This window comes from Apteryx mantelli, chromosome 3 (genome assembly GCF_036417845.1).
Source record: "Apteryx mantelli isolate bAptMan1 chromosome 3, bAptMan1.hap1, whole genome shotgun sequence".
Taxonomy (NCBI): Eukaryota; Metazoa; Chordata; class Aves; order Apterygiformes; family Apterygidae; genus Apteryx; species Apteryx mantelli.
Genome location: NC_089980.1, coordinates 93,388,866 through 93,416,405, shown reverse-complemented (window position 1 = coordinate 93,416,405; position 27,540 = coordinate 93,388,866). Strand labels below are relative to the sequence as shown.

The following is a 27,540-nucleotide window of genomic DNA, read 5'->3' as shown; positions in this document are numbered from 1 at the left end:
CACCACAAACCAGCTCTTAAAAATGCTCCACTTCTTGGAGGATTCTCCCACCTGATTCTGGGATCTGCTTTGCAATGGGAGCAAAATGTAGACTGAAAAGTCCTGTGGCCCTCCGGACCTCCAGTTTTCCCATGGGTGTTTTAAATAACTGTTTACCTTGGTTCCATCTGAACAGTTACAGAAAATGAAATAAGGTTGAAATAGTCCAGGTAGCATGTGATAGCCACATCAAGCACAATGATCTCTTCCAAAGTGGTACAAACCTCTTCAGAACCTGGAGAAAAAAATAAATCAGACTGATCCCAAGAAACAGCATGTGTGCAAAAGGGGAGATGCTCATACACATCACTTGCATTGTTCCTGATCTCGGCAGTCATCCATGTCCACATCCGAATCAAAGAGGGAATGTCCAGTGTAATCTGTGTCAGGGGTATGAGAAATGCTGTTCTCTGTCCCTTCCTCATCAAATGTTTCTGTCCTTGAATAAAAGCTGAAGTCCTGCAAGGGGGAGTGAGTCTTGCTTGCTTCACTGCTTTCCTCGGATTCATACAGAGTGTTATCATCATCATGGTGCCATTCCGGCCAAAATTTCCTCCTTATTCGTTCACAATACATAGCAAGGTTAATCAGTTCACCTGCAACACAACACAATAGACTCCAGTAAATACATCTAGTCAGTAATACTGTGACTCGCCTTCTGATGTGGAAACACATTAAAAATGTTTGGAAATAAATCATGCAAGTTCTTTCCAAAGAGGCATCAGAATCCTTGCTTCAAAAGGCCCAGATCCAGTCAGTTCTTAGTGACACTGCTTATAACTTTAATGTAACTTAAAATACATATTATTAACCTACATACAATAAAAGAAGGGTTACACAGAAATGAACATAAATGCATGCAGCAAAATAACTATCCCAAATTCAACCTTCACAGAAATAGTTCAACAGAACAAAATTCTAGTATTACAAGTTGTTCAAAATAAAAATTATTGCTCATTTTGCAGGAACCTGGTTTCCAAAGACAGGATTTTCCAATTCATATATGCAATATATGCAATTCATTTGTTTATTAAAATATAGTGAATTTGGATAATGTTTTGGTTTTGCACCACCAGATGGCAGCATTGTCCGCAAGATAAATCTGGCACTTTTTAAGGTTTTTATGTGGTCACTGGCTCACCTTTTAGTATTTCTAGTCCACGTGAGTATACTATGCTTTATAATTACATATTCACATATGTAAATGAGAGTGTGCTTAGAGAGAAGAAATCATGAAAACTTCAAAGAAGAACACAGTAGTCACAGCATATTCAAGGGAATGTGTATGTGTATGTGAAACCGGCACTCTCAATATATCATAGCATGAGCAGCTGTACGGGTACAGTCGTACATACTGCCTGGGTATTTGCATTCATTATCACCTATTCATTTTGGTCAACAAACACAGTATTTCTTATTGAAATCCATGGACCCTTCAGAATTTTATCTGTGATTCCCTCAGAGGTCAGAAGGAAAAAGGACTGCACAGACAATATTTATGTCCCTACTAAACAATCTCAAGTATTTTTAGCTCGTGAAGTGTTTTAACAATGAGCAAGTCTATGCCTCCAAACTGCTCCTTTAGTAGCTAGCTATCTGTTGCACAGAGTAGATCTACAGATAATATTCATTCCTTTTATAACTATTTCACGTCCTTCTCCTCCTTAGCTCTTCCCACTTTTCATACTGTGTGATTTTTTTCTGAAAAGGTATGCCAAGATGGTTCCACTGGGCTTTCGCATGCTTTTATCACTCCACAAGAAAGAAAAGGAAAAAAATAAAAAAATAAAAAAATAAAGGAAGTATGCTAGCTGCCAGTTTATGCAAAAACACAGTGACTCCAAAGTCAGGTTGGATTCTTTCCTTATCCTGTATCTTTAGTAACAACAAAGGCTCTAATTTCAGTGAGACAGCAGAACCTACAGTTCAATGAAACTACTCAGCAGAATCCGGCTCATGGCAGTGCTCCCATCTTCTAATACCTTACCAACATTCACTCCTTAAAGGTAGTCAGTCTTTGCTATGTTAAACAGGGAAATGATCAAGTACAGGAACAGAAACAACTGCCATTAAGGTGAACATTAAGGTGAAAACAAACAAGAATTTGAAGAGAAAACAACATTATAGAATACAAACGTTACATCAAAGGCAAAAACAGTCCATGATGTAGTTCAAGCGCTCCTGCAATCTTCAAATGTCCTTACAAGGTGCTCCAAGTTTAAACACAGCAAATGCCACTGCGTGATTTTCATCGGAGATCATTTAAACTTTCTTACCTTTGATTAGTCTCTCTGGTCTAGTCCCTGGTAGTGTCCACATTGCCTGTGCCAGATGTCCAAAGACAGTGGCATCAACAGTGGAAAGTTTTGGTCCCATAATGTATTTCTTGTCACCTATAAATACAATAGTAAACATTTGTGGAATGGCTGTTACTTCTCCCCAGTACAAAACTGTATCTTTCCCTGACTACATCTTTAACACATCTTTTTACTGAAATGATTTAGCTGTTATGCTCCCTAAGATATAAGGGTTCAAAGATAGGGACTCAATATGGTTCAAATAGAATATGGTTCAAAATATGGTTAAAGAATATGGTTCGAAAGCTGTTCGTTGAGGTGAAATCCATTTTGTGGTTTCCCATGTCCACCACTTCTGTAACAAGGCCAATTATAGAGCCACTGGCCAAACAACCTCCTCTATTCATCACAGCAGGCAAAGGATACACACTGCACTAGTTCTGCTGTGTTTAAAATCTTCAACCAGTAGGTGCTTGAAAGCATGATTTTCTTCTTAGGTGTAAACTCAAAATCATTCCCATGTTGAATGCACTTGCTGAAAGAAGTTGGTCAACCTGTATCGCCCATGCGTGCTGATTCAGTTTCAGGTCATCCCTCTGATCACGGTGAAAGTGAAAGTGGTACCCAAAGCTTTCCTCTCCCAGTTCTTTTTCAGATCAAAAATGATGTATCAGTCAGACTGGTAGTGATTGCAAAAGAGGCCAATATATCTAGAAGCAGGACATAGCTCTAGGCAGGAATGAGCAGCCTGGAGCTTTGAGGAAGTTTGCCAAGGCCCTTCTCACATGATATGTTGCTCTGACTATTGCTACAAGATTCCCTCCCCCCAAACTATTTCCAATTTCAGCCCTAATGCAGGCACAATGTGCTTGTGAAAGGCACCAAAATGAGAGCCCTGGAGAGACTAAAGAGACAAGTGCCCCACAGACAACAGCAAAGCAGGCTTTCCCCACACTACCTGAAAACATCCCACTGCCTTAACTACAGAAAGAGAGAACAGGGTATTTTGCTTTTAGTTTCTCTAGCCTTGAACAGTGTGATTCATCCCACAGTTTTAGCCCTGTAAAAGGCAGGTGTCTTGTTTAAGCACAGTGCCTGGGCTCCCCTCTATCATCAGTCAAGTTAGTACCCCTTTGATGAGATGGTGGACTAGCCCATGCCCTGGCAGTGTTCATCTCGTGGTGGCCTGTACTGGGAACCCAGGCAAAGCTTAGTCCAGGCATCTAAAATGTGAGCAGCTAAAGCTGGGCGAGATAAATTCTCCTGTAAGGGCCATGATTCAGACAGCTCAAAGAGATGCCTCTGTCAGCAGTACACGAGAGAAATGGTAATTCAGGCTGCCCCACTCACTGGCAGTCCCACAGACCTGCTCCCTATATGGGGACCACAGAGGTGGATGCAGCACCCAAGCTGCACACCTGCTGCAGACAGCCCGACTCTCGCCTTTTGTCACTCACCACAGGTCTCCAAATCGAGGGCAACTTCATGGCACTTTACCTTACTTAAAAAGGGCCTCAGAAAGCACAAAAAGGAGACCGCCAGCTCATTGCACCTACCACCAGTGCAGCAACCCCTGATTTCTAACTGGCAGGAACCAAATACCAGCATTTCATCAGGTATGCTGGTAGGCAAGTGAGAACAGCCGCATGGCAATGTCCTGGTCCACAGGCTACAAGCGAGAGAGACATCTGCCTGTTCTGCATCGGTACCCTGCCCAGCTCTCTGGGGAGCTGACCACCATGAAAGGTCCCAAGGAGCTACCACAGTACAAATAAATGGATAACTAAATAAGATAAGGAAGAAAATTACATTTCAAAGACACCATTACCAAAAAAACATCCAGTATAAGTTTGCTTCTTCAGCACAGGCATTACACCTGGAGCAAAGACCCAAGTAGGACATAGAAATGAAACATGCTGTATTTTAGAGATCAGGTTAGAGGATCGAATTGTCCCTCCCTTGGCCCAAAGTGCTATAAACTCTGAAATGTGCCATGTAATTGAATTCTCCAAATCCAGTTATGCCAGCTCCCTCGGACTTTCTTCCCCTGTCTGATATAAACTGCCTGCAATTCAGTGGGTTATTAAATGTTAGGGTTATTAAGTGGGTTTAGAAAAATCATCCAGCAGTAAAATGCAGCAAATTCCAAAGTACAGTACAACCAAGTCTGTTATCCCTCTGTACTATAACGTAACAAAGCAGTGCTCTGGAATAAGCAATAACGATAACTTCCTATAGCATGTCAGATCTGATTTTAAAATAGAGTAAACTCTCTCCAACTCTTCATAGTTTCATTATCTATTTCCTGAAAACTATGTACAGGGTAAATGTTGTAAGTATCTTTTTAGTATTTATGTGGTGCCTAGCATTCACTGATCTCAAACACGGCTCAAAAATTGGTCCCCAAACCACAGTTATATGTTATGTAAAATGCCATTTCACTTGCCAACACTAGGAAAATTTAATACCATACATCTGAGCTCCAGACTTAGCTCATAACGATATTGTGCTGGGAAGTAATAGAGCATTTTAGATGTTGCTGCAACTAAGGTGAGAGCTGAGTCATCCCTTTCTCTTGTAAATAGAGCAATTCCACGTATACAACACCTCTTACTTTGAAGGGAATGGAAATGAAGGGGAAGAAGAAGAAATAAAGCTGTGCTTCCATAAAACAGTAAATCTGGTTATAGGTCACCTCACACCGCAAAATACCACCCCCATATACATTTAGTCCTACCAGTTCAAATTTATTCACAAAATTTTCCAGAGTAACTTTTTTCCCCCAGAAGATTTTCTGACAGATCAGGTATCATCTCTCAGTGCCTAATTTTATGCTAGATTACATAGTGTCTGTCCTCTCAGGGGTGGCATAATGCTACTAATCTTAAAAACATCTTACTGCATCCCTTGGCTAATGCTACAGAAGTGCAATCACATGGCCATGCCTGAGTTGGATCACATTTGTACTGCCCAGCGATATGACAGTGCAAAGGTCCAGTATTTATGAACGCATGCACCACAGCATTAAAAAGGACTGGCATTAGGTCAAGACACCCTGGTGTGAGCAGGCCTCATTCAGTTGTTTAAATGGGAGGTGTCTAGTCCTGCCCTAGGACAACCACATGCAACTGATTAATGTGACACAGAACTATGGGAGATCTGCACCCTTTCAGAGTAGCCAGGAGGGCTACAGCAGGGCATTTCAAATGGCATCGGAGACTTACAGCCAGGGCAACCGAATCCAACCCCATTTCAGCTCTGAGCATGCCTGCCTTGCACAAAACATCAAACGCCCTTCAAAAACCAGTCCAGGCAGCCACTGCCCTACAATCCCAACACAGAGTCCCCCGTCACCCAAAAGCCTGATGCCAGCAGCCAGCTGAGAATGCTCAGCAGGGACCAAAAGATTCATGGACACTGCTTACCCACTTGCAACCTCTAAATAAGTACCAAAATATACGTTTTTATATATTGCTAGTCCCCATAACCATATGTCCAGTTCCCCTCACTTCCCTGCCCACCCTCTCCTAAATCAGCAAATTAACCAATCGGATCTTCTTCCTAATTAGCTGGTACAGTCTTTGGGGCAAGGGCTCTATTTTTATAGATTTAACAGGCATTTTCAGGAAAGCCTCCCACTATCACTTTTGAGAGTAAAGGAACATTACACTTTAAAACATACACCAATTTTTACACCCTCTGTCTACCTTTATATCAGGAAGGCATTTAGGGTTCTCATACTGTACACAGGGAAGGGGTTATATGACTATGCAAGAGACTCAAAATGCCAAAACCTAAGCATGAAATCATATCACATTGATAGGAGAAAATCCCAAGAGAATCAGACATTCAGCCTATTGGGAAGTTGCCGGGGTCAGTTCTAAACTCTCACCCTTCAAAAAAAAAGGCTTTTTTTATCCCCTCCTTCCCAGAGCTTTATGATTACAACATTTAAGACATGGGCCTACTTTAAAAAGTTTACTGGGCTTGATTTGGATCAGGAGGAAGAACAAAAATCTCCTGTATTATACAAAAAAATACAAAATCAGCAGTTTCCTTTAGCCTAATGGGATATTTAACTATTCATAAAGCCTGGTGCAACTTTGATGGAAGCTGAACAACCCACCTCTGTTCTATGGACCTTCCTAAGAGCGGAAAGGTCTGTTTTTAAGCTTCTGCTTTTAAACTTCTGCTTTTATTCATGTGTCTGCCACCCCTCAAGCACATGACCTAATCGCTGAGCTATCGAACTCGAGCTAGCCCGCTATCACCTCCCACCCTCTATGCTCTCTGCCTGCAAACAAAAAAGCAACTCCAACAAAAACTCCCCTCCCGTGTCTGCCTCTCTTTGGCTCCGATGCCCTCTGCACTGCTCCAGCCCCACAGAAGGGAGAGGGTCAGGAATACTAAGTGTGAGAGCACTGTTTGGCCCTGGTAGTGCCCACAGCAGAAACTCTAGGTACATAAGGGTTTCTTGAAAGTATCTGGTGCCTAAATTTCAGTATTCAGCACCTAAAGAGATACTTAGGACTTGACATTTCGCTGCTGCACTCCCCACCTTCCCAAGCACACAGCTACCTTGCAGATCAATGGGGAGCTGAGATTGCTGGAGGCTGGGAACTTAGGTACGATTGCTGTCTCCTGGTAAGTTGTGAAGTTGGACAGGCACTACCACAAAGCACGTGGATGGATGCAACACAAACTTCATCATCTTCTTACATGTGAAGCTGAAGTTGCATTTGAGCTGGCTTTTCTGCTCACAATATACAACTTGTTCATGGGCACATTTGTCCAGACCACAGACCAAGACCATGGAGCTAAGCTATTTTTGAGTCCAGCTGGGCTCCGAGATAGCAAACACTGGCTACTCCTATGCTAGTAAATAAAACAGGACCAGGGCACAGAATTCAAGCACTAGCCTAGTCATTCAGACTGCTTTATTGCTATTATGCACCAGATGCAGTTTCAGATAGTGTCTAGGCACAGACTGAAGATAACACATCAGGGGCTGTTCTCAACAACCGGTTTGGGAAGAGCCCCCATTTTTTGTTGCAGGGTTGCGGGGGGAGACAGTGGGAATTCAGGCTGCTGAACACAAGCCATGCTGGAACATTTGGTTTCAAGCAAGACAGCAATCCCTGTCCAGCCTTATTTAGAGGCTAGGCAAAGATCCCTAGCTGTACTTTTTACTGGGAATACTAGGAAATACGTTGTGGAGAAATGTGACTAATGCTGCGTGCGGCTAGCCTCGGCCAGAGTGTGCTAGTTCAAGCCAGCAAGCCCAGCCAGCGCTGCAGTGGCTCCAGGAGGGCTCACCAGCTTGGGTGCAGCATTGGGCCGGCACACAGAGCCAGGCCAGGCCCCGCTCCTGCAGCCGAGTGGCTCCCCTCTTCGCTGACCCGCACCTGGGGAGCCGCGGCACAGCAGACCGGACCCCCTCAGGAGTCAGCTCGGTGCAAGGATAGCTATGCCAAAAGAAACTCCACTTCCATCTGCATTGCAGTCCCCAGCGTCTGTGTTTATCTCAGGTCTTCCATTTTAACTTCACTGACCTAGATACAGTCTAAGGATCTGAACCACATTGAGCTGGGCATAATAAAGCCCTCTGGGATGAGAGGCATATTCTTCACTCTGGTTTTACCTTCTCCTATGCCCCCTCTGACAGCGCATATTAAAACTCAGATTCAGAACCCTGCCATGATGTTATATGACTAACAGGTATCAGGTAAATGTAATTTTCAAACAATACAAGGAAAATGTATTTGCAGTTTAGAGATCGCAGGATAGAGTGCAAGATGTTACCAGGGGGGTGGAGTGGTCCATCATAGAAGGATTAGCTCTAATTCTCATTTTTATAAGAGATGTGAAGGAGTCTATTAAGGAAACAGGGACAAGAAAAAAGATGATTCTCAGAAACGGAAGGGAAAAAAATGTGTCTGGGAACGTCAAAATGAGTGTCACAAGACCAGGCAGCTGCCAAGTTATCACTCTCTGGAAGCAGCTCTTGAAATTTAAAAAAGTTATTTGCATTCCTATGTATATTTTTTCTGTTAAAAAATAGGGAGCATTAAATTAATCTGATATGCCTGATGACTGACAGCTGCAGTTTGATATATGCAGCTATTCTGCATTACAGACATCCTTTTCAAGCTCTTAATATTGCCCCCTAATTAACAGTCAAAATCCCAACTGCTTTCTCTTCTGGGAAAACACATGGGCACACATATGTGGAAAGGAACCTTGCAAAGATTTTTCTGCAGGCACTAACCTGACTGACTACCATTTCTTAACCCCAGTGAAACAGGAGTGTCTCCAGTGAGGCTGTAAGTCACTCACCCCACTTCCAGTCCCCACCCCAGGATATTACATGGAGGCCACAGTTATCTAGACACAATCATGAAGAGCTGGCTGGAGAAAATTTTAACATACTGACGTTAGGGGGAAAATCAAGGTAGTTACAGAAGATTTGAAAAACACACCAATAATCAAAAGGTCAAATACAATGATTCACTTAACTGTACACTGACTAATCTGACACCCATTTCAGACAGAAAGATGAAAAAAATGCACAAGATTCAGCTGGTAGAGTGGTAAAGTAACAGAAATTCAGCAGATGCCCATCAAGATTTTTTTTTAAATATGCAAGGCACAACATTCTCATCAATAATCTTCAAGCAAATATAAAACCCCTGCTGGTAACATATGCATCATACAATTAAAAAAACTGATACAGTGGCAAATAATAAGACGACCAGGACAGTCACAGGGTTGACAAACTGGGCCACTACAAGCAAAATAGTACAAGTATGAAGATACATATCTAGGAGCAGGGAATGGAGGGCATATCCAGTGAATGGGAGACAGACAGAAACAGTTCTGGGGTTTTTTTTGTTGTTTTGGTTTGTATTTTTTGTGTTTAACAGATGAAGAAAATATATTACGGAGATACTTGAAGATTTCCACCTACTTTTCCCACCAAGAACAAGACTGAGAGATAATTTGATTATAGCATTTATCTTAGGAGATGATAGAGGCCACCCAGGAGGACAGTCTGCAGACAAATTCCTATTTAAAATGGGCAGATTTTGAACAGATTTTGATGTGATTAACAGCTGTCACCAGTTACTAATGAAAGTGGTGGCATCTCCACTTCTTGAAATCTTCAAATCAAAACTGGATGCCTTTTGGAAAGACATGCTTTAGCCAAAAACAAGACAGTTTCTGGCCTCCGGACAGAAACTGAACAGTCTGATTCACAGAGATCTGTCTGGATGATTTAATGCTCCCTTTCAACCTCAGACTTTAAAATCTGAGCATCAGTATAGACTCCAGAGACTGAAAGATGCAGATAAATCTGGGGGACAGACTGAAAAGCAATTATGGAAATGCAAACTCAGTAATGGTTACAAATAGAAAAGGGTTCAGCTCAATTTGCCATACCCGCATGACTTCCGGAGGACCATCTGCTACGCAGCGAGGGCTAAGCTAACTCTGAATAGAGCTTTACTCTTAGCTCTACCACATGTGTAGGAACTCAGGGAAAGATCAGAAGACTGAGAACGATCAGACTAAGCTACTGAAATTCATCTATCTTACCACAGCGTGTAATTCGTGCAGCACTCAGCAGTCTGATGAAATTGGGTGTGGGAGATGCGTGGGAGTACACTGCTACTCTAAACAAAGAAATCAAAAGATTCTTAAGAATGTTCAGGAATTTTTTTCAGTTTTATCTTGGACACTACGTACGTATGTCTACTCTTGGCAGATAGGGATGGCTTTAGCATAGACACATTCACTGCTGCTGAAAATCCCTTAGCTCAGCCTGTCAAGACTGTCCAGCCAGAACCAGTGGGTTCTGCTGAACTTCCAAGTCATAGGTTGAACCTACTCCAGCTCCCTCACAACCCCATTCCTCTCTGCAGTGTATGTGGGATTTATCCACACACTGCCAGCCCTGAAGTCACTTCCTTCCCCTTCTTAGCAAGCACTCAGTTTCTGCTGAACCATCCGCACCCTTGCTTTCCCCATCCACCCTACACTTATCTATTTAGAGCATATGCAATCTCTCCTCCCTCTGTAGCGCAGGAACAGTGCAGGAACCAGGACAGGGCTGGGAGGCATCCTTCCTGCCATCTGCTCAGCCACCTCTTTAGAAGAATCATAACTGAACAAAGCAACTATACAGCTACCACCTCTCTTGGTTTCTGGCTTAAGGTTATTCAGTACTCCTATCTCTTTGTATATAGGGAGAGACAAGCTCAAAGGAAGGGACAATCTTCCCCAAACCAATTTCTTGAAATGTTAATTTTCCACGGAAGCATTATGTAATTAGGGATCAGCAGGCTGCAAGGTGAGAAGCACAAAGTAGACAGCTCTGGTACACATTTCAGCCTTGGCTACACCACAGAAACTAGCTCAGTGAGGTAAACCTTAAGACTAACTCTAAAGAATCCACCTACAATAATCAACAAGCCTAAAGCTGTCCACTCTGATAATACAGACCCAGCTCCTACCAGCAGCTTTGATAAAAACTGCTAACACCAACCAAATACGACACACTCCAGCTCATAAAAATAACATCTGCAAAGGATTTTCAAATGACAGCCTCATAATGATCCATCAAATAGTCAGGAGTTCCATTAAGAAAAACGAGATTCCCCAGAGTACAAATAAGAGGTTTCATTTCCAGAACTGAACACTGCATTTTCCTAAATTCATATAGCAAAATGTCATTCCAAAATCACAGGTCACATTCTGTTCCTATACATAGAAATATCAAGTGCTTAGCAAAGAAATCAGATGGTACATTTATCCCTCTAGGAACACAATTTAATAATAAGCAAACAGCAAGGAAAGAAACACCGTCCCTGCAAGAATTAACCTGGCACTGAATTACAGCACTAGGGTATATTCTATCTATTGACAAAAGTGACATTATGCGTGCATATGGTAACAAAATGGGAGTTTTTGCGCAGGCTGACAGGAAGCATACACAGTCAATCTAATCACACGGACAACGGACTGCGAAGAAGCAGAACACATGCAATTCGTTGTACATTACCCAGAAGGCCTGCTAGAGATCGCATGTCTTTCTCCATCAGCGCATATATCTCTTCCTCAGAGAAGCGGCCAATGCCATGGCCATACATTTCCCGTTTCACAATCCCTTTTGTCAGATGGCAGAGAATCCACTTCAGCAAGTCACTGAAGGGGCCACACACTGAAATCATCTTTCGTGTCTCATGGAGATTTTCCACCCATTGGCAATATGCTAAAGTCCTGGAAGGATGTGAAAATAAGTTATCACAGTGCAATACCCAGACAGTCCATCGCCACTGTTCAACAGCTCTCACAGAGGTTAGACAGAGAACTTCCTTAATACTTAGTGATTTAGTGCTCATTGCCCTGACGGGGAGCTAGTTTCTGGTAAAAAGTAGACCTTGATGGCAACTCGCAGTGTCAGTGAGAACTCTAGATACTGCAACTGGTTTCCCAACACTTATACAGGCTGCCCAGCGTTTAGTCTCTCAAGAAGTCATGACTCCCTTAAGGAAAAATGAGGTTCCCACTGAAACATAAATAGGGCTGCAAAATTTTGCTAAATTACCGTAACAAAATGCTGTGACAAACAGATTTATGAGCTGAAGACAGTCAACAGACTGCACAGACCTGAGCAAGTGGGAATCCTTTCCTACTGACCTACTCCCCTCAGTTTCTATACTGCTGAAACTTAGCAATGCAGCAACTCTGCCCCCAAATAAATATTCTTTGAACAGACATTTGTTCAAAAGGACTCTGCTCTCCTCAGAAACTAGCAATGACACAATCTTTACCAAAAAAAAACCCCCACACAATTGAAGAGGTGGTTAAATTAGTTATCTCCTGTATTTTTTCACCTCCTGATGATGTCCCATCATATATCTTAGATGGAATATATTTCTAAAGGACTTTGTTGTATTTCAGCTTCATTGAATGGCAAATATATTATTTTGAAAGAACTGTGTATCAAAAAATTTTTTTTTTTTACCAGCTAATTTTTTTTTTCCTAACCTGAATTTTTATTCTTTACTGCTCTAGCAGGGAAAGAAAAAATTGGTTTGTTGCTAGTTAAGAAACTTATGAAAAAAGAACCATTCACTTCTCTAATATTTAATACCTTCCAATAAGAGGCATTATGAAGAAATAAAAGAGTCTATGCAACTTCTGTCACTAATTTCACAGGAAATTGGAAAAAAGGCTAGAGACGATCACATCTCAAAGCAGATGGGACAAATATATGATGCCAACAGGGTCTCAGAACCATTGCAAGCTTATAGCCATTATTTTATGATATTTTCAGCAGTTTCCAAACTGAAAAATCTAAAAGTGGACTTGCACATTTGAGATTGTTGGAAAACAGACTCACAGAGATATAATAAACAAGTGACATTACATAGAAAAGTTGAAATATAAAAAGTTGCAAGTTTGCATATGCAGTATCTTTACATTAAATGTTTCAGTTTCTAAGATGATCAGAACTCAGTTTTTCTAGTTTTTAATATGACTTTGGTTTTATCACTGCACATATTTCTAACTGCATGTTATTTCCTTAGTATCTATACTGATCAGACAATTCAAGAAAGAAAAAACAAAGCAAAATCATCTGGGGAAACTCCTGTATATTTCTTACACATACGTTTTATTAAACTCCTGTATATCATAAACAGAAGCTGAATTCGGCACTCCCATCACAGAACAACTACTTTTAAACCATGAAAAAGTTCTAATCTTTTAAGAAGCTGTTTTAACAGATTCTTCATTTGAATTACCATTAACATGAGGTAAAAGGAGAATATTTGCCATAACAGCTGGAAAAAAAAAAATCCACTTACAGCTCAAATTTACAATTCTAGCAATGCAGAGCATGAAAGGCATTTTAAATTCTGTTATAAATTGTCTACTGCAGAACAATGTCTTCTACTCAAATTGATTTCACTAAGTCAGTAATGGTGAGGCTTGTGCATGTTTTGCTGCAAACGCATAAACAATAAAGAACAAAAATGTGCCTGCTAGGTTTTTGATGGCTTTTATCCTCAACAAAATTCTCCACAGCCTCTTGTATCATATTAATATGACAAAAGCATTCCACTGATGTTTCATATACTTCAATACAACCCTTTGAATGGAAATGTTTTACACTAGCCTTCTTATTTTTCATTCAAAATAATGAATTCTACTTAAGATGCTGGGCTAATATCAGCAAAGTGGAGCTTGAGACAATGCCAAATTTAGAAAGGGGCACCAATGTAAAAGGAGGAACACAGAGCCAGCAAGCAAAGGAGTAAACAGGTACTGAAATACTGGAAATATTAACTTCGGCTAAGAGACGTGGTGCAACACTGCTTTGCTCCAGCAACAGATATAAAAGGTGAAACAGAAATTAAGAAAGATGGAAATAAAACTGGGTTGAAAGCATACAGGTCTTTGATAATGCAGAACATTTCAGAGCTACTGTTTGATGGGCCTGCAATAAGACAAAATCCCTTGGACAGATACAACTTTGAACAGGAAGAAAGAATCTGGTCTTGATGCTAACATTAGGAAATAATGACAAATATTTTCTATATCTGTCTGCTATTATTTGTATTACTCACTTTGATAAGCTAAGAAAAATCTGTTCTCTAACAGCACTGTTGTGTGTCTCACTACAAGAACACTTTCCCCAGTACATATGAAATCAGCTTCACCTGGGAATTCTGCAACACAACCTAGTTGCTTTAAGATAACAGAGCTGGCCACAGGGAGGGACAAGAAGAAAAAAAGAGACAAAACAAAACAAAAAAGAAGGGAAGAGACTCTGCTGTAGCAGTTCTGAAAAATCACTACAGTCGCACACAACTAATCCCACCCTTTAGAGCTGCCACGACTATTGTTCGGCCTGGATCTCACCAGTTAGCTGGCCCTGCACCAAGAATAATCAACCACGTCTAGGACAGCTTTAATTTTGTGAGACAGGATGAACAAGGTTTCCCACAAAGCCAATCAGCCTGTGCTGTAAAACAAAAATACATTTCCCCAGTGCTCACTTGCTAGCTCTGGGGTAGAAAATGTTTGGATGTGGAAGAGGCAGACACCAGATGGAGTGTCTGACAATCTGAACAGCAATGCAGTGAAAGCAGAATGCCACTGGATTTAGGCAATCTTGTTTAGCCTAAACTGTCAAACACAGCCTTAGACATGTGCCTGTCATCTCAAATTTACATGGGTGAAGAATGCAGCTAACCAGAGAACCACTGAGTTTATTCCTATAAATCTGTGGTCCTGAGCACGCAAAAGCAAAGAAAAATGTAGGGTCAGATTTAGAGACAAAGTTAAAACCACTTTTAAAACTGGCTTTACCAAGCACTTTATCAAAATAATTATATTCAAAGGTTGATTACTCTGTGCTTCCCAGAAAAAAGTGCTCCTCTGTATTTAATCCCACCTGTCATCCCTCCGTCCCAGATTACATAAACAGAATATTATCAAAGTTACGAAAAAGTTAGGAAGTGCCAGAAATCAGGTAGTCTATGTAACCTAATTCAGCCTAATTATATAGTTTACAGTACAGCTAGTAGTTACGTGATCACATAATTATTTTAAATATTTGCCTGAGCTGAGCATTTTGGGAAACGTATTAGCATTTCCATTTGTGCCGGAACATCTGTACAAATCTTAGAGTATAAATCTAACAATAACAGAGTAATGCTATAGGGGAGAAGCAAATCTGAAGTATAACAGTAGCTTTGGCCTCATTATGAAAATTAGAAGAAGAGATGGAGAAAGTGACTCATCAACAGTGGCTTGTCTGATCATCCCTAAACTGAAACTGAAAAAAAAAAAATACCAAGGCAAGGGAGAGGTGTTCAGAATGATGTGAACTGGAGGTTATTTTTCCCATCTGAATCCTGTGTAAGGTCGAAGTCCGTGGGCTGGAATTCCTCGATATACAAAAGGATTCTAACAGTCATTCCACAAGAAGCTGCAGAAACCCTACCCGCTGTGCAGCTTCTCAGAGTAAACGGCTTTTAAGATGGCAGCAGCATTCAACCCTCATCACTGCCAATGGTGGGAGAGACAGCACTGTTATAATTGGCTTGATGTATTTAAACATCATTTATGTTATGTTTAATACATGGCAAGTTTGAATACCCAAAGTCAGATTCACTTATATTATCATATCATGCTTTTCCTGTTCTTCAAACACTCACTGGACATATCCAGCTTAGATAAGGTAAGAGGGCATGTTTTGGTGGTCTTCTTGAAAGACAAAACAAGCAATGAGTTGCATAAATGCATGTAAAAATCACTAAGATAGTGTCTGACAATACAGCTAACCAATCTAATGGATTAGACTGGTTAAGTCGCATATTCAAAGCTTTATGTTCTCACTAGTGCTGGTGACTCTGAGATCCCTCTCCTAAGATTAAAGTGTTAGAAGGCATTTGCCAGCTACGGCCAGCCCTCCAAGAGCTAGGAGTTTCCAGGAGTTCACCTGGTTTTTAATGTTTGCAGTGCTGACTAGCCCAGCATGCAAATATCAGAAGGAATCAGAAATCAGGCATCATCTGGCCTTTCTTACACAGAAAGTCTGATCCCATTAATGTGCTGTGGATACACCAAAAACTCAACACTCGAGCATCCTGAAGGTGGCTGCGTGGTACCCAGCTGACATCTAACAGCCCACTGATTTCTGCACACGGCTGAGTTGGAAATGACCCAGGTTAAGACTTGCGCAACTTACATGAGATCTGAACCCAGATCCAAGACCTTAGATAAGAAGCCACTACCTGGGCAGCAGAATCAGTTTGCCTCCACCTCCTCCCTGCTCGCTTCACCTAATACCTATTCAGGTTAGCAGGCTTTTTCCTCTGCCTCACTTAAGCATAGAAAAGGCCAAATAGCTGGCATTGTCCAGGGATAGGAGTTCCAGTGCCTGCTCCGAATCACTCACGCATCCCAAGGACACGCTCTAATGCCTGTACTAATACAGGTACACTCACTCACTGTCTTTCTCCATGACCCCTGCCAGGCATCGCAGCCTAACCCCTAAGGGCTCACAGGCTGAGATTCACCAGAGCCCTACCTTGATCTCAGCTCCAACCAGAGCAGCAATTTCTAACTTCAAGAGGTACCAAGCAATTGGAGCTGCTGCTGAAGATAAGCCTAGCTCAGCTGAAGCTAAACATTTCAGGAAGAGATGCTGAGCAGCCATCAGGATCAGCTCCATACAGAGACAACACACCACAAGGTGTACTTTGCTTCTTCATTCAATAAATGTAATACAGTATTATTTATATATGATGAAACTACTTCGCATGCTGCTGGCAATGACACTGTATTAATCACATTTTATATCACTGCCCTTGATTTTTTAACCCTTATTTTGCAAAAGGGCTATCACTGTCACAAGTTCATCACTGTGAGATCTCTGGACACCATGAACAAATGTAAACTTCTGCTGGGAAGGGGAAAGGTTCAACCACCCATGCGAAGGACTCCACCATCATGACTGCAGTTCTGTCAGGTAAAAACACAGCCTTTCACAGATAAGGCCTGATTTTATCTTGGTGTAATTACATGATGGTCAAAGATGTTTTTCATGAATTGCATCAAGGCATGTGTGACACCTCATTACTCTGGCCTCAGGGCTTTCCCAGTATAGAGAATGGGCATAGCATAATCACACCAATGTAGCAAACCTCTGGTACAGCCACACAGCAAGGATACAAAACGAGGATATAACACAAGCCAAGGATGTGCCTTAGTGAAACTTACCCCTAGGATTAAACAGAAAAGGCACATGGAAATACAGCCAGACACATCTTAATTCTTTCAGCTTTGTCCATCTTTTTCAACGCCACCTCTCTGAGTCAACACTTGAATTTGCAATACCTCTCCCCCACCTCCCCCATTTTGTGCCCAGTGGTGCCAAGTCAGCTCAGTGGGAGTGTGGCTGGACAACCAAGAGCTTCACAAAGGAAAGAGCGATTAGAATTAAGACATGCAATACCCATGTATGTTTCTCATCAATAATGTTACATTTAAAGCAGCAAGTCCACACACCACGAAACAACCAATACTAAGGCAAGGAGATGGAGCATTAGGGGATTAAAAGGCCTTATCTTCCCTTTGACAGCTACATTAATTAGGAAAAAAGAACAAAGAAAATAAATCACATTTGCAGGCTACTGAAGTCTGGGAACAGTAATTAGATTTTTGAGGATACGTCACTACAGTTTGGGTATAATAGACAAAGGTCAGAGTTTGAAAAGGAGGGATTATGTTTCTAAACCACATCATTTAAATTTGTCTACTAAATGCTAAAATTGTTCCCAGAACATTACAAATGACTTCAAGAGCTACATGTACACATATTGCTGTTCATCTTTAATAAGAAGATAAAGGAAAAAACAGGCAAATGCAGTCAATTTAGATCATACTTTTTTGAAGAAAAAAAGTGCAATACAAATGTTAAGACTCAGTAGAGCATGGGCTTAAATGCATGCCAGAAAGCAAACTATTGGGAACAAGCCTTGTGCCTGCAATGCAGGATCCAAGATGCCATGTCCATCTTTTACTTCTATGAATCCACTTTTGAAAGGACACTTTAGCAAGGACTGAAATGTAAAGGGTGAGAGGGAAAAAAAAAAAAAAAAGATCACAGATACTTTTTTTTTAAAGATGAGAGCAAAGTGTATTAAGTACCAACAGTTTTATTTAGATTTTCATTCATATACGTACTTCAGTTGGATACTGTACTTTTCAGGATACTGTGACTAATACTGCATCCTACCAACTGGCACTATAGGTAACAATACATATTAACAGGACTGTTCTGTGTTGAAGGAAAGGTAATAGTACATATTGCAATCACACACAGAGACAATTAAAATCAGTAACTGTAAGAACACAGTATTTTGGATTAACTCCAAATTCTGGATTTGCTGGGAGTTTTCCCCTGTCAAACTATAAAAGTATATAGTCATCTTGATTTTTAGCTTTTTATTAACAAGGCTGTTTCTCTAGTTATGAAGGCAATATGTAACAGGACTGACCCCACTGCTGCTCCCTTCTGCAAAATTGCAGGCAAAGGGCCTGATTCCTTCCTTCACCTACACATCATTACAGCTCCCAGAGCAGTTACTCCTGATTCACGCTAGGATGAGCAGAAAGAAGCACCAGCTCCCTAGACTGGAAAGACTTGTGAAATTAATAACTGAGTTTGAGTTTTCTGCAAAACAAATAAGCATACATTTCCAGACAAAAGTGCAGGTGCAGGTTTGACAGCATCAGAACAGAACTAGCTTTACCATGCAAGCTTACCAATAGAAGTGCTCCTCCACCATTTTTGTCACTGCTCTGGAAACAGCTCTTTCATGTGGACCAAGGTTTTTATTTAAATTCACTCCAAGTTTCTCTTCCAAAAAGTCAATAATGAACTCAGTGCCAGACACCTTTTTGTGATTGTATTCAATCCAAGGCATTTTCCCTTGAGGGGAAAGTTTTCCATCAAAATAGTTCTAAGAAAAAAAGCAAGTAAACAAACAAACATACAGACAAAAAGGCCCTTCAGATTCTGTTTATATCAAAATAATGTTTTTTTAATAATTTTCTGTGTTTTAAAGGCAACATTATCCAACAAACATTCCAAAAAAATCAATACTCTCTCTACTAGTGGTAGCTACTGAATCAGAGCAACAGCATTACTCTATATGAAAATATAAAAATAGCTATTTCCAGGTCCTGCAATGCTTTTATACTAGAGGTTGTGTGATTTAATACTATTTAAGAACTGGGTTATTTACTTAAAGGGTTGGAGATGCTCTGATTGGGCTCAAAAGACTTGGCCCAATATTCTAAGCAAGTTTTTAATTATAGAAATCACACTAAATTTGGCTCTTACACAGAGCAACACTTTTCATGTTAAAAGTACTTTACAATGATTAATCCACTACCTATCTCAGAAAGCTGCATTAGCTCCGAGGATAAAACACATACCCACAACCGTACAATGAAATGCATATCATTCCCTCAGTAGGCAGGAGGGAAGTCTGCCTTTACACATGCTCCTACAATTTCATAGCTTAGAAATTTCAAGTATTTACAGACACACTTATTACAACTGGATCTACAGGAGTTCAGCACCTTTGCTGAGTACAGCATTAGTCTATTGCTGTACCACTACATCTTCTTAATGCAGCACTCCTACAGGAACAATAAGGTATTCCCTGCATTTTACAGTTGAAGAAGGTGAAACATGGAGCTTAAATATAAAATGTATTTCTCATCTGACAAACTCTACAGGAATTCCTGGCTTGCAAAATGTGATCAGGCATTTGACTTCAACTCTCTTTCTTCTGAAAGTAGAGACACAAGACACAACTGTTTTCCCTTCTTGGGATTCAAGTCCTGGTGAGCTGTTGTTTAGCAAGAGAAAAAAATCCTAGCTCAGAAACACAAATCTCAGAGACTCTCAAAAAACAGGCTCCAAACTCAATACCTGACAGTCACCCTAAGTATTTTGGGGTCTAGTTCCTGATCTCTGAAGGTTTAGGTTTAGCAGATCTGTGTTGACTTACTTGGGTCTCAAATATTTACCTTTCATAAACCGATTAAGATTGATTAAGGTACCTCATTATGCAGCCGAGAGCACACAACAGAATGCAACTCCAACTCAGTCCTGCTCTTTGAATGCACATCATCTTGGCTACAGCTCAAAACATGGATGTGTAATGCACTACGAATGTGTGGCCATTTCCAGAAGCTCTTCCCTTTTGGATCAAAACAGAAGAAATGGGTAACACTGCTGGGAACACAATGCCTTCTGGTTGTAGCCTTTTCTGGGATTTCTGCCCAACCAAATATTATGGTAGAAGTCCGGTTATTTAATGTCTCATCTACTGAATCTATGCACGGATGAATAAAGCAACAGGGTCCATCTAGTTTGCACATGTGGGTGAAAAGGGGGTTATTAGTCTGTTCAATAGGGGAAACGCTACAATTGCTGAACACCTGAGGCTCAAAGAACACTGCCCCATCCTTTCATCTTCCACACTCTTCCTTCAAGAGAAAGGCCCTTCTTCACGGGCCAAATTAACTGACACATTTCCACAGATTTCATTAGGTATTCAATAGAGAATCCTAAACTTTTTCTAGAGATGTGTAATGTGTCTATGTGGCACTGAACATTGCTGATTTAATCTCTATTTAAGGCCCATAGGGCCTTTCAGTAAGTGATTTCCCTTATTATGCACAAACACTGATGTTTTGCAGAGGCTGCTGGACTTCAAAATGTATTTACTACATATTGCAATTACTGTAGCCCATATCCTCTGCATTCCAGAAAGAGTAAGTTCTTTCTATACAAATACACACTTATTCAAGCACATATATAAACATATTTTGCAGAAAAAGTTAGTACTACACTAATACTGCACTTTCAAAAACTTAATTAAGAGCTAAGTTTCCTATGGAAATGCTGGTTTAGGTAAACTTAAAAAAACTGCTCAGGATTTTCATGTTTCATTATATTTAGTTTATCAAACAAAATAGGAAGTATCTCTTGATGATCTAAAAAACCCTTAATCTCTGGACAAATGTTCAGTTATGCTGTTCTTGTATCCACTGTTCTCAAGCAGGTATTTTTAGGCTTGAAACCTTAGTATCCTTATAGCTGCTACTACTAATTGCCATCAAATATTTATCAACTTTCCACTTAAAAACTGGTCCAGCTGCAAAGCAGGGAAAAGCTATCGTATTATCATTAAAAAAAAAAAGCCCTCTCATAGTACATTAACTTTAACTGCAGCCTACAAAGCAACTGCAATAAGAACTCCCAGGAAGCTCATTTATAGAGGAATTTATAAACAGAATGGCATAGGGCACTTCTGGAGTCATTTTATAGTACTATCCAGAAGAAATAAGGCTCCAAATTCTCAATTACTGCTGCTTATGTCTTACCTTTCTTCACGCATCTTCTCAAAGAGGTGATCATTTTCATAGATCTCAGATGAAACAGCACATTTCTGCTGTACTAATACTTATCAGATTATATAAATGCTCAGAACTTTAATATCCATGGGGTAACACCCAAAGATCTCCACAGGCACCCAAGATGGGCTCCTTTGAAACAAACTTTTTGAAAAAGAGCATCAAATTCATATACTTTGAAAAAACAGCTAGGTTATAGTATTAAAGCCTGACCTGGAAAGGGCTGCCTGAATTATTTCAGATGGAAAATTTAACATCAAGAGATACAGTTTCAAAAAAATCTAAATATATTGCAAGAACACATCTGTTTGAAGCAATTCAGATTAGAAAAAGTTTGGAATATTACTTAATTCCATTTCTCTTCTCCCATGCCATTAAAATATTTTTTGTGATACACAGCATGTTATTCAATATTCTAGTACACTAAAGTCAAAGCACAAGGAATCAAAAGAGTAAAATCCAAATGTTGTAAGTCACAACTGGAAGCTGTTCACAATTTTTCTTTCACAAAGCAGTCAGGAAATTTTGACTAGAAACATCTTTTCTCCACCCAACTTTCAAGTCCTTCCTCCTAAGCAGCCTCCTCCCAGGGAGGGTGATGACCCACAGCACGACTACAGAGGTAGCCACAGCACGAACAGCGACCCAGAGCGCTGCAGCTTCTCCACGACAGTCCCCACCAGTACATGGGGAAGTAAGGCACTTTTTTTCGGAGGCTTCCCTTACCCCTGTTCACTACCAGCACACAGAGGGGCCAGCCCACACCCTTTCGCATGGTAGATAACCATCTGCTCAGGTTAAGTCGTGGTAGCTACTACGACAATGGAGCAACAGTCTTGCTCCCACTCACTTCCCTCCATAGCAAAGCGCTGAACCAGCCCACCCCTTGGTGCTATTTATTTGGTGTCCAGTTTCAAAACAGAGCTGTGCAGTCCTCAGCTGTAACTCAGTGCAACTGCTGCTCATCGTAGTTACAAACGGTATGTCCCCTCTCAGCAAGGGATGAGAGAAACAACAAAATAAGGACACCAGCAGAGTCATCACACAGAACTGGAAATGTCAAGCAATTAGCAGCCTCATGAGGGCAAGCAGGATGGCCCAGCAACAGTAATACCAGCCTCAGAATTACTGAGAAATCATTAATACTGAGAATTGGTACTCCTGATTACTGGCCTGGAGAAAATCCATCAGACGAAGAGGTCCTGGCAACCTGTTGGCAGTGGTGCCCAGCCAAATCAGCCAAGCAGTGCAGGCAGCAACTGAACCGGCTGATGGAAAGCCCTTCAAGCATCTTTGTCACCTACAGTGGCCTACTGGTAACATGGTGATAAGGGAACAAAAGAAAATTTAAAAAAAAAAGTCTCTGGGTAGTATGAATATAGATAATTCTTCAGATAATTATTCCCCATTGGACATTAATTCCAGCTCCAAACCACACTGTCTATCTTCTACCCTCCAATTAACAGGCGTTCCTAATGTCCCCCTATAGTTTACTCCTGTGACTGTTTCCATCCTCCTCTGCTTTTCACAGCCAGAAGCAGCACCACATTCCTAACGACAGAAACAGAACCTCTGCTTCCTTCAGATAAAAAAGCTGTCTCCTCAGCTCATAAGCTTACCTTCACCTCTAAAAAAGCTTCAACTCTAAAATCCTATGTACGGTTGGTAACCTAACAAGGGATGAACATGCTCTTACAGCAGATGAGCCATACATACATCTGTCTGCTGTATAAGGAACTACAGTCATCCAGATACTTAACAGGTAATCACAAGTCTACCTTAACCGCCTTACTGAGCAGCATGAAGTGAGGTTGGACAAACTGACCCAAAGGTAGCAATGCCACTGCTACTAAATACTGCCCTTTGCTGTGCCTAAAATAAGGTTTCCTCTAGTAGTGTAAGCATTAGCTTGACTTGGAGCCTTAACCAAAATGTGGTCAGGTCACATCTCAGCACAAGGCCAGGAGATGACAGTACTCCTCCTGGATTCCTCCATTTTGCTTGCATTTCCACTTTTTACAGAGTACGGGAGACCAAAATTAAAGACAGTATTTCAATTTACGCTGTGGAAAAGGTTCTCTAAAATGGGACAGGCTGAAAACATTTGTGTGTTTAAAAGACTGGACTGCAACAAGGAACACAAACACTTAAACCCTTAAAATCCAGGTATCTGTTTTAATAACTGCAGTCAAATTTCATGTGGAAGGCAGGGCTGACAGCTGTACTTCGCATGCCTCCAGGCGGTCACCTCATCTGGTGCCCATGACAGCTACCGAGAGCAGTACTGCCATCACACACTGCAGCCAAGATGCTGCCTTCTACAACACAGCAGGTCAATAATATTTTTGTGTGTATCAAACACAAGATACCACCTAACTACCTGCCGCAATATTCCTTGCAGAAAGAGACAGGCAGCAGTGCGCATTCAGAGACTGGGTTTCAACCCCCTCATCTTTAACTATCTGAAAGCAAGGTTTAATTCCACAAATGCTTTAAGTTAGTAAAAGCCAGCACTGCTAACAGAAGCAACTTTGCTTTCCCATCACCTTCAGCTGCTTGCTCCTGCCCCCAGATACCCACCTCCTTTTGTTAGCACAGCATCTGCATGGTGAGCAGAGTGCACAGGGACCCAATCTGGTTAAAACTAATTAAACTATTTGTTCATGATTCCAGCTGTGTCAGTTCTGACCTAAATGGGTTTCCCAACCTGATTTGCCATGTGGTACAGAAAAACATGTGCTGGCAAAGGGCAGAAGAGAGGCAAAAGGAAGCAGCCAAAGGAGGCTGAAAGGCAGGACTGTTGCTTTTGGTGGTCATGCTGACCTACACCAGCTTAGCGCGCCCACAGCTAGTTAATTGCTTGTATAGTGAATAGGGATAAAGAGAGAGAGGCAACACCAGAAAGCAAGGCTGATCTTCCACATCAAAAATAAAAAGGGGAGAATAACCCTCTGGAAATCCTTCCCTCTCTAAAAAATTGAGTGACTCACTTCTTTCCAGTATTAGCTTTCTAAAAGACTCCATCCTGAACCATACAAATGTGGAGCATTAACTTTCAGAAATAATCAAATTCTCTGACAATCATCTTTTATACTGCAATTTTAATTACTCTCCACTAGAGCAATTTTAATCATTCCAAACCTCTGAAATGCACAAACTGCCATTAGAAAGAACACAGAACTCACCAAAAATACAGTCTTCCCTTCAAATGTGCAATTTCTACCCATATTACACTGGTCTGAGAAGCAATGCAGCTTAAGTCCTCCTGGCCCTGTTCAAACTTTAGTATCTCACAGATTCTGTAAACCAAACTGAGGAAAATACATCCTGTGGGCTAGAAATCTTTCTCTTCAATATGCTGCAGTACTTGATTCAAGTACCATTAAATTTTAAGATAATGAGCATTAAAACTCATGCTTTAAAAGGTAAAGGTGTTTTAATCAGATTGGAAGGTGGATGGATATCAATCACAAATACATTTAAAATTGTAAAAGGGCTTGTTTTTCCCTCGTAAAACATTGGACATAAAGCATTCTTCGTAACAGCTTGACATGCAGCAAAAAAAGAATCTGAACCCATCTGGGGTGAGCATGTAACTTACCCACAGCTCAGTCCCTTTTAGACAAAGTAAGATCCCAAACTTACTCCACTTGAAAAAACAGAAATGCTTCTCCCACATTTCTCCCACCTAGAATCCTTATCATACTTATCATTACTGTTGTATCATCTTAAATGCATGACTTAAATGCACACACACAAACATAAAAAAGTACTCATCCTGTGTTTCGAAGAGCTTGCATTCTGAATAACCTGTCTGCCAACACTGCAATGCATTGTGAGCCAAACTAGTGGTGTTGCAACTAAACCTTGACATGAACAAACAAGAGAGCTAGATCCAAAATTCTGTTCCCCTGTCTTTCATTCACTGGAGTAGCCTGGGCTTCATCCCCTGCGGAAAGATGGCATCAGATACTGCTCAACGGGAACCCAGCCACTACTAAAACACAATATTCACGACCTCTAAAAACAATTCTGTTTTCCTTCACAAGAGCGGAAGCATCAGTGACAGGAGGTTAAATTAAAGGAATACACATCTTCCAAGGAGAGCACAGGAGAGAAACCCTCAGGGAAAATAAGAGATTTCAGCTATGTAATCTTGATCTCTTTAACACAGTGAAAATCAAAGACCAAATAACATTGTTCTAGTTTTAGGGTATTATTTAGCATTATATAAACTCCAGACTATTCTCCCACTTCGGCATTTCTAATCAGAATTAATTTCTAACATCCATTTAGCTTTGCCAATTAAATCTAGAGCTGTTTAGACCAATCTGCTTATTCAAGTCATAGCCTTAAAGGTTACAGCCCAAATTTAACCAGAGACAAGCAAGCAGCAGTCTACCCACCTAGCTGTATGTATACATTTACATCTCCTTCCATGAGGCAGGGTGGTTTTTTTCATACTTGCCATTTCATGTGATTATAAATAACTGCAATGTAAAGGAAAAACCTGTAAATTTACCTGGTAGGGTAAATCAGCCATCCTTAAGTAAGTTTCCATTTTCAGACAGAAAGGAGATAAACTTGGAACACCATTGTTAGGCCTTGAAAATTGATGCAGTATAATAGCATCTTTTGAATCAACCTCTTGCTCTTTCCTGTCAAAAACAAAACAGAATTAAAAAAAAAAAAACAGGTGCATCATGCATCAATATATTAAATACACAAAGGAGAAATCCTGGCTGAAGCAAGAGGTACATCCTTCCTTACTGCAATTTTTTTTATTCATTGTATCTGGAGTCACTAAAAAGCACTTACACTGCTGTGGTGGATAGGATGCTTAGCTAATTCTACATTAGAGAGAACTGGAAACCTGGTGAAAAAAATCATAAGCAAAGTCCACGCACAAAATAAGCAAATAACGTCCCAAGCCTCCGCATCCCTGTGCAACCTGTGGAAACACACACAGACCACCCCCTGCAGAGCCAAGGGATGTGTGGCATCCATTCTGCACAGCTGCAAGCGCTATATGAGGAACCGGAAAACAATAAAATGAAACAGAACTGAGAAAGAAGTCAGGCCTCACGACTGTACTGCTGCATATAAACGCCTCAAAGCGCTGCTCGCGCTCCCTGGAGCGGCGCAGACGTGAAATGGCTGCGGGTGAGCGGGGGCCCGAGGCCCCGCTCGCTCGCTGGGTGTGGGACGCGAGACGCGGCGGAAGCCGCGAGGCCTCCCCCGGGGCCCCCCGCGCACCACTGCTGGGCATCACCGTGACGCCGTCGGCCCTCCAACAGCGCGGTCCACGCGGCCGCTGGCAGCCCTGCGAGGGTGACAGCGCTGTCTTCTCGGCGGGCTGCTGGGAACGGAGACTTGCCTGCTAAACGTGACGCTTTCCAGAAAGGCTGGACTCGGGACCATCTATGTGCGTTCACAGCATCGTTCCCAGCCTGCGTTTATTTTCTAAGACACTGAACACCGCAGTTAGGATTACGGATGACACACGGGTACCGCACTGGCACGCTGCACCTCAACACCGAATCAGCAAAGACATCCACGGGCGCAGCCGAGCTCCGGGCACAAATCGATCATTTAGCCGGGCAATCTCCGTTTTGCATTTGCAAAAGCCTCCCCGAGTTGCAGATACGTTTAACCGCGCCTTCCGAAGGCCGCGAGCGCTGCTCGGGAGCTGCGCGGCGGGGAGCGCGGAGGCGCCCGCCCCAGCGCAGGCTGCGCGCAGGCCGCCGGCGGGGGGGGGGCCGCCCGTTACCGCAGAGCCTCTCTCAGCCCTGCCCTCCCCGCGGCGGGGCCTCCGCAGGCGGCTGCCGGGGGCGCCGCGGGCAGCGCCCGGCGCCATTTCGCGGCCGCGGGCGCCGCCCGCCCGCCGCCGCGCCGCACCCCGCCGCGCCGCACCCCGCGCTCACCGTATGGCCAGCAGCTCGTGGAGCAGGTAGGCGGCGGCGGCCAGCAGGGCGCCGCCCGTCAGGTACAGCGTCTTCTTCCACCAGGAGTCGGAGCCCAGCGCCGCCATGGTGCCGCCGGCGGCGGGCAGCGGGAAGGCGACCACGTCCCCCCCATACAGGGCGTGCGGCGGCTCCTCGGGGCCCGCGCACCAGCCCAGCGCCAGGCTGCGGTTGCGGCTCAGGTCCGCCACGCAGGAGCGCGGCGCGGCCAGCCCGACCCCCCAGGGCAT

The 27,540-nt window shown here is 42.0% G+C and overlaps 1 protein-coding gene across 1 annotated transcript; it reads right to left on the bottom strand.

Moving 5' to 3' along the window:
- Positions 1-345: 345 nt before the first annotated feature.
- Positions 346-27,540, bottom strand: FAXC (failed axon connections homolog, metaxin like GST domain containing). The gene is made up of 6 exons (XM_067294806.1): positions 27,272-27,540; positions 25,870-26,005; positions 18,681-18,877; positions 11,398-11,615; positions 2,316-2,432; positions 346-635 (listed from the first exon to the last, which is right to left on the bottom strand). Exons 1-6 carry the CDS (start codon positions 27,538-27,540, stop codon positions 346-348), a joined length of 1,227 nt encoding a protein of 408 aa, XP_067150907.1.

What these genes read in the sequence shown, in the direction of transcription:
- FAXC (XM_067294806.1), bottom strand. Translation starts at nt 27,540, where the DNA reads ATGCCCTGGGGGGTCGGGCTGGCCGCGCCGCGCTCCTGCGTGGCGGAC. An exon ending in GTGGAGGAGCACTTCTATTG is followed by an intron (nt 11,616 to 18,680) that starts GTAAGCTTGCAT and finishes ACATCCTTCCAG; the next exon opens with GACTTTAGCATATTGCCAAT. An exon ending in ACCAGAGAGACTAATCAAAG is followed by an intron (nt 636 to 2,315) that starts GTAAGAAAGTTT and finishes GTTGTGTTGCAG; the next exon opens with GTGAACTGATTAACCTTGCT.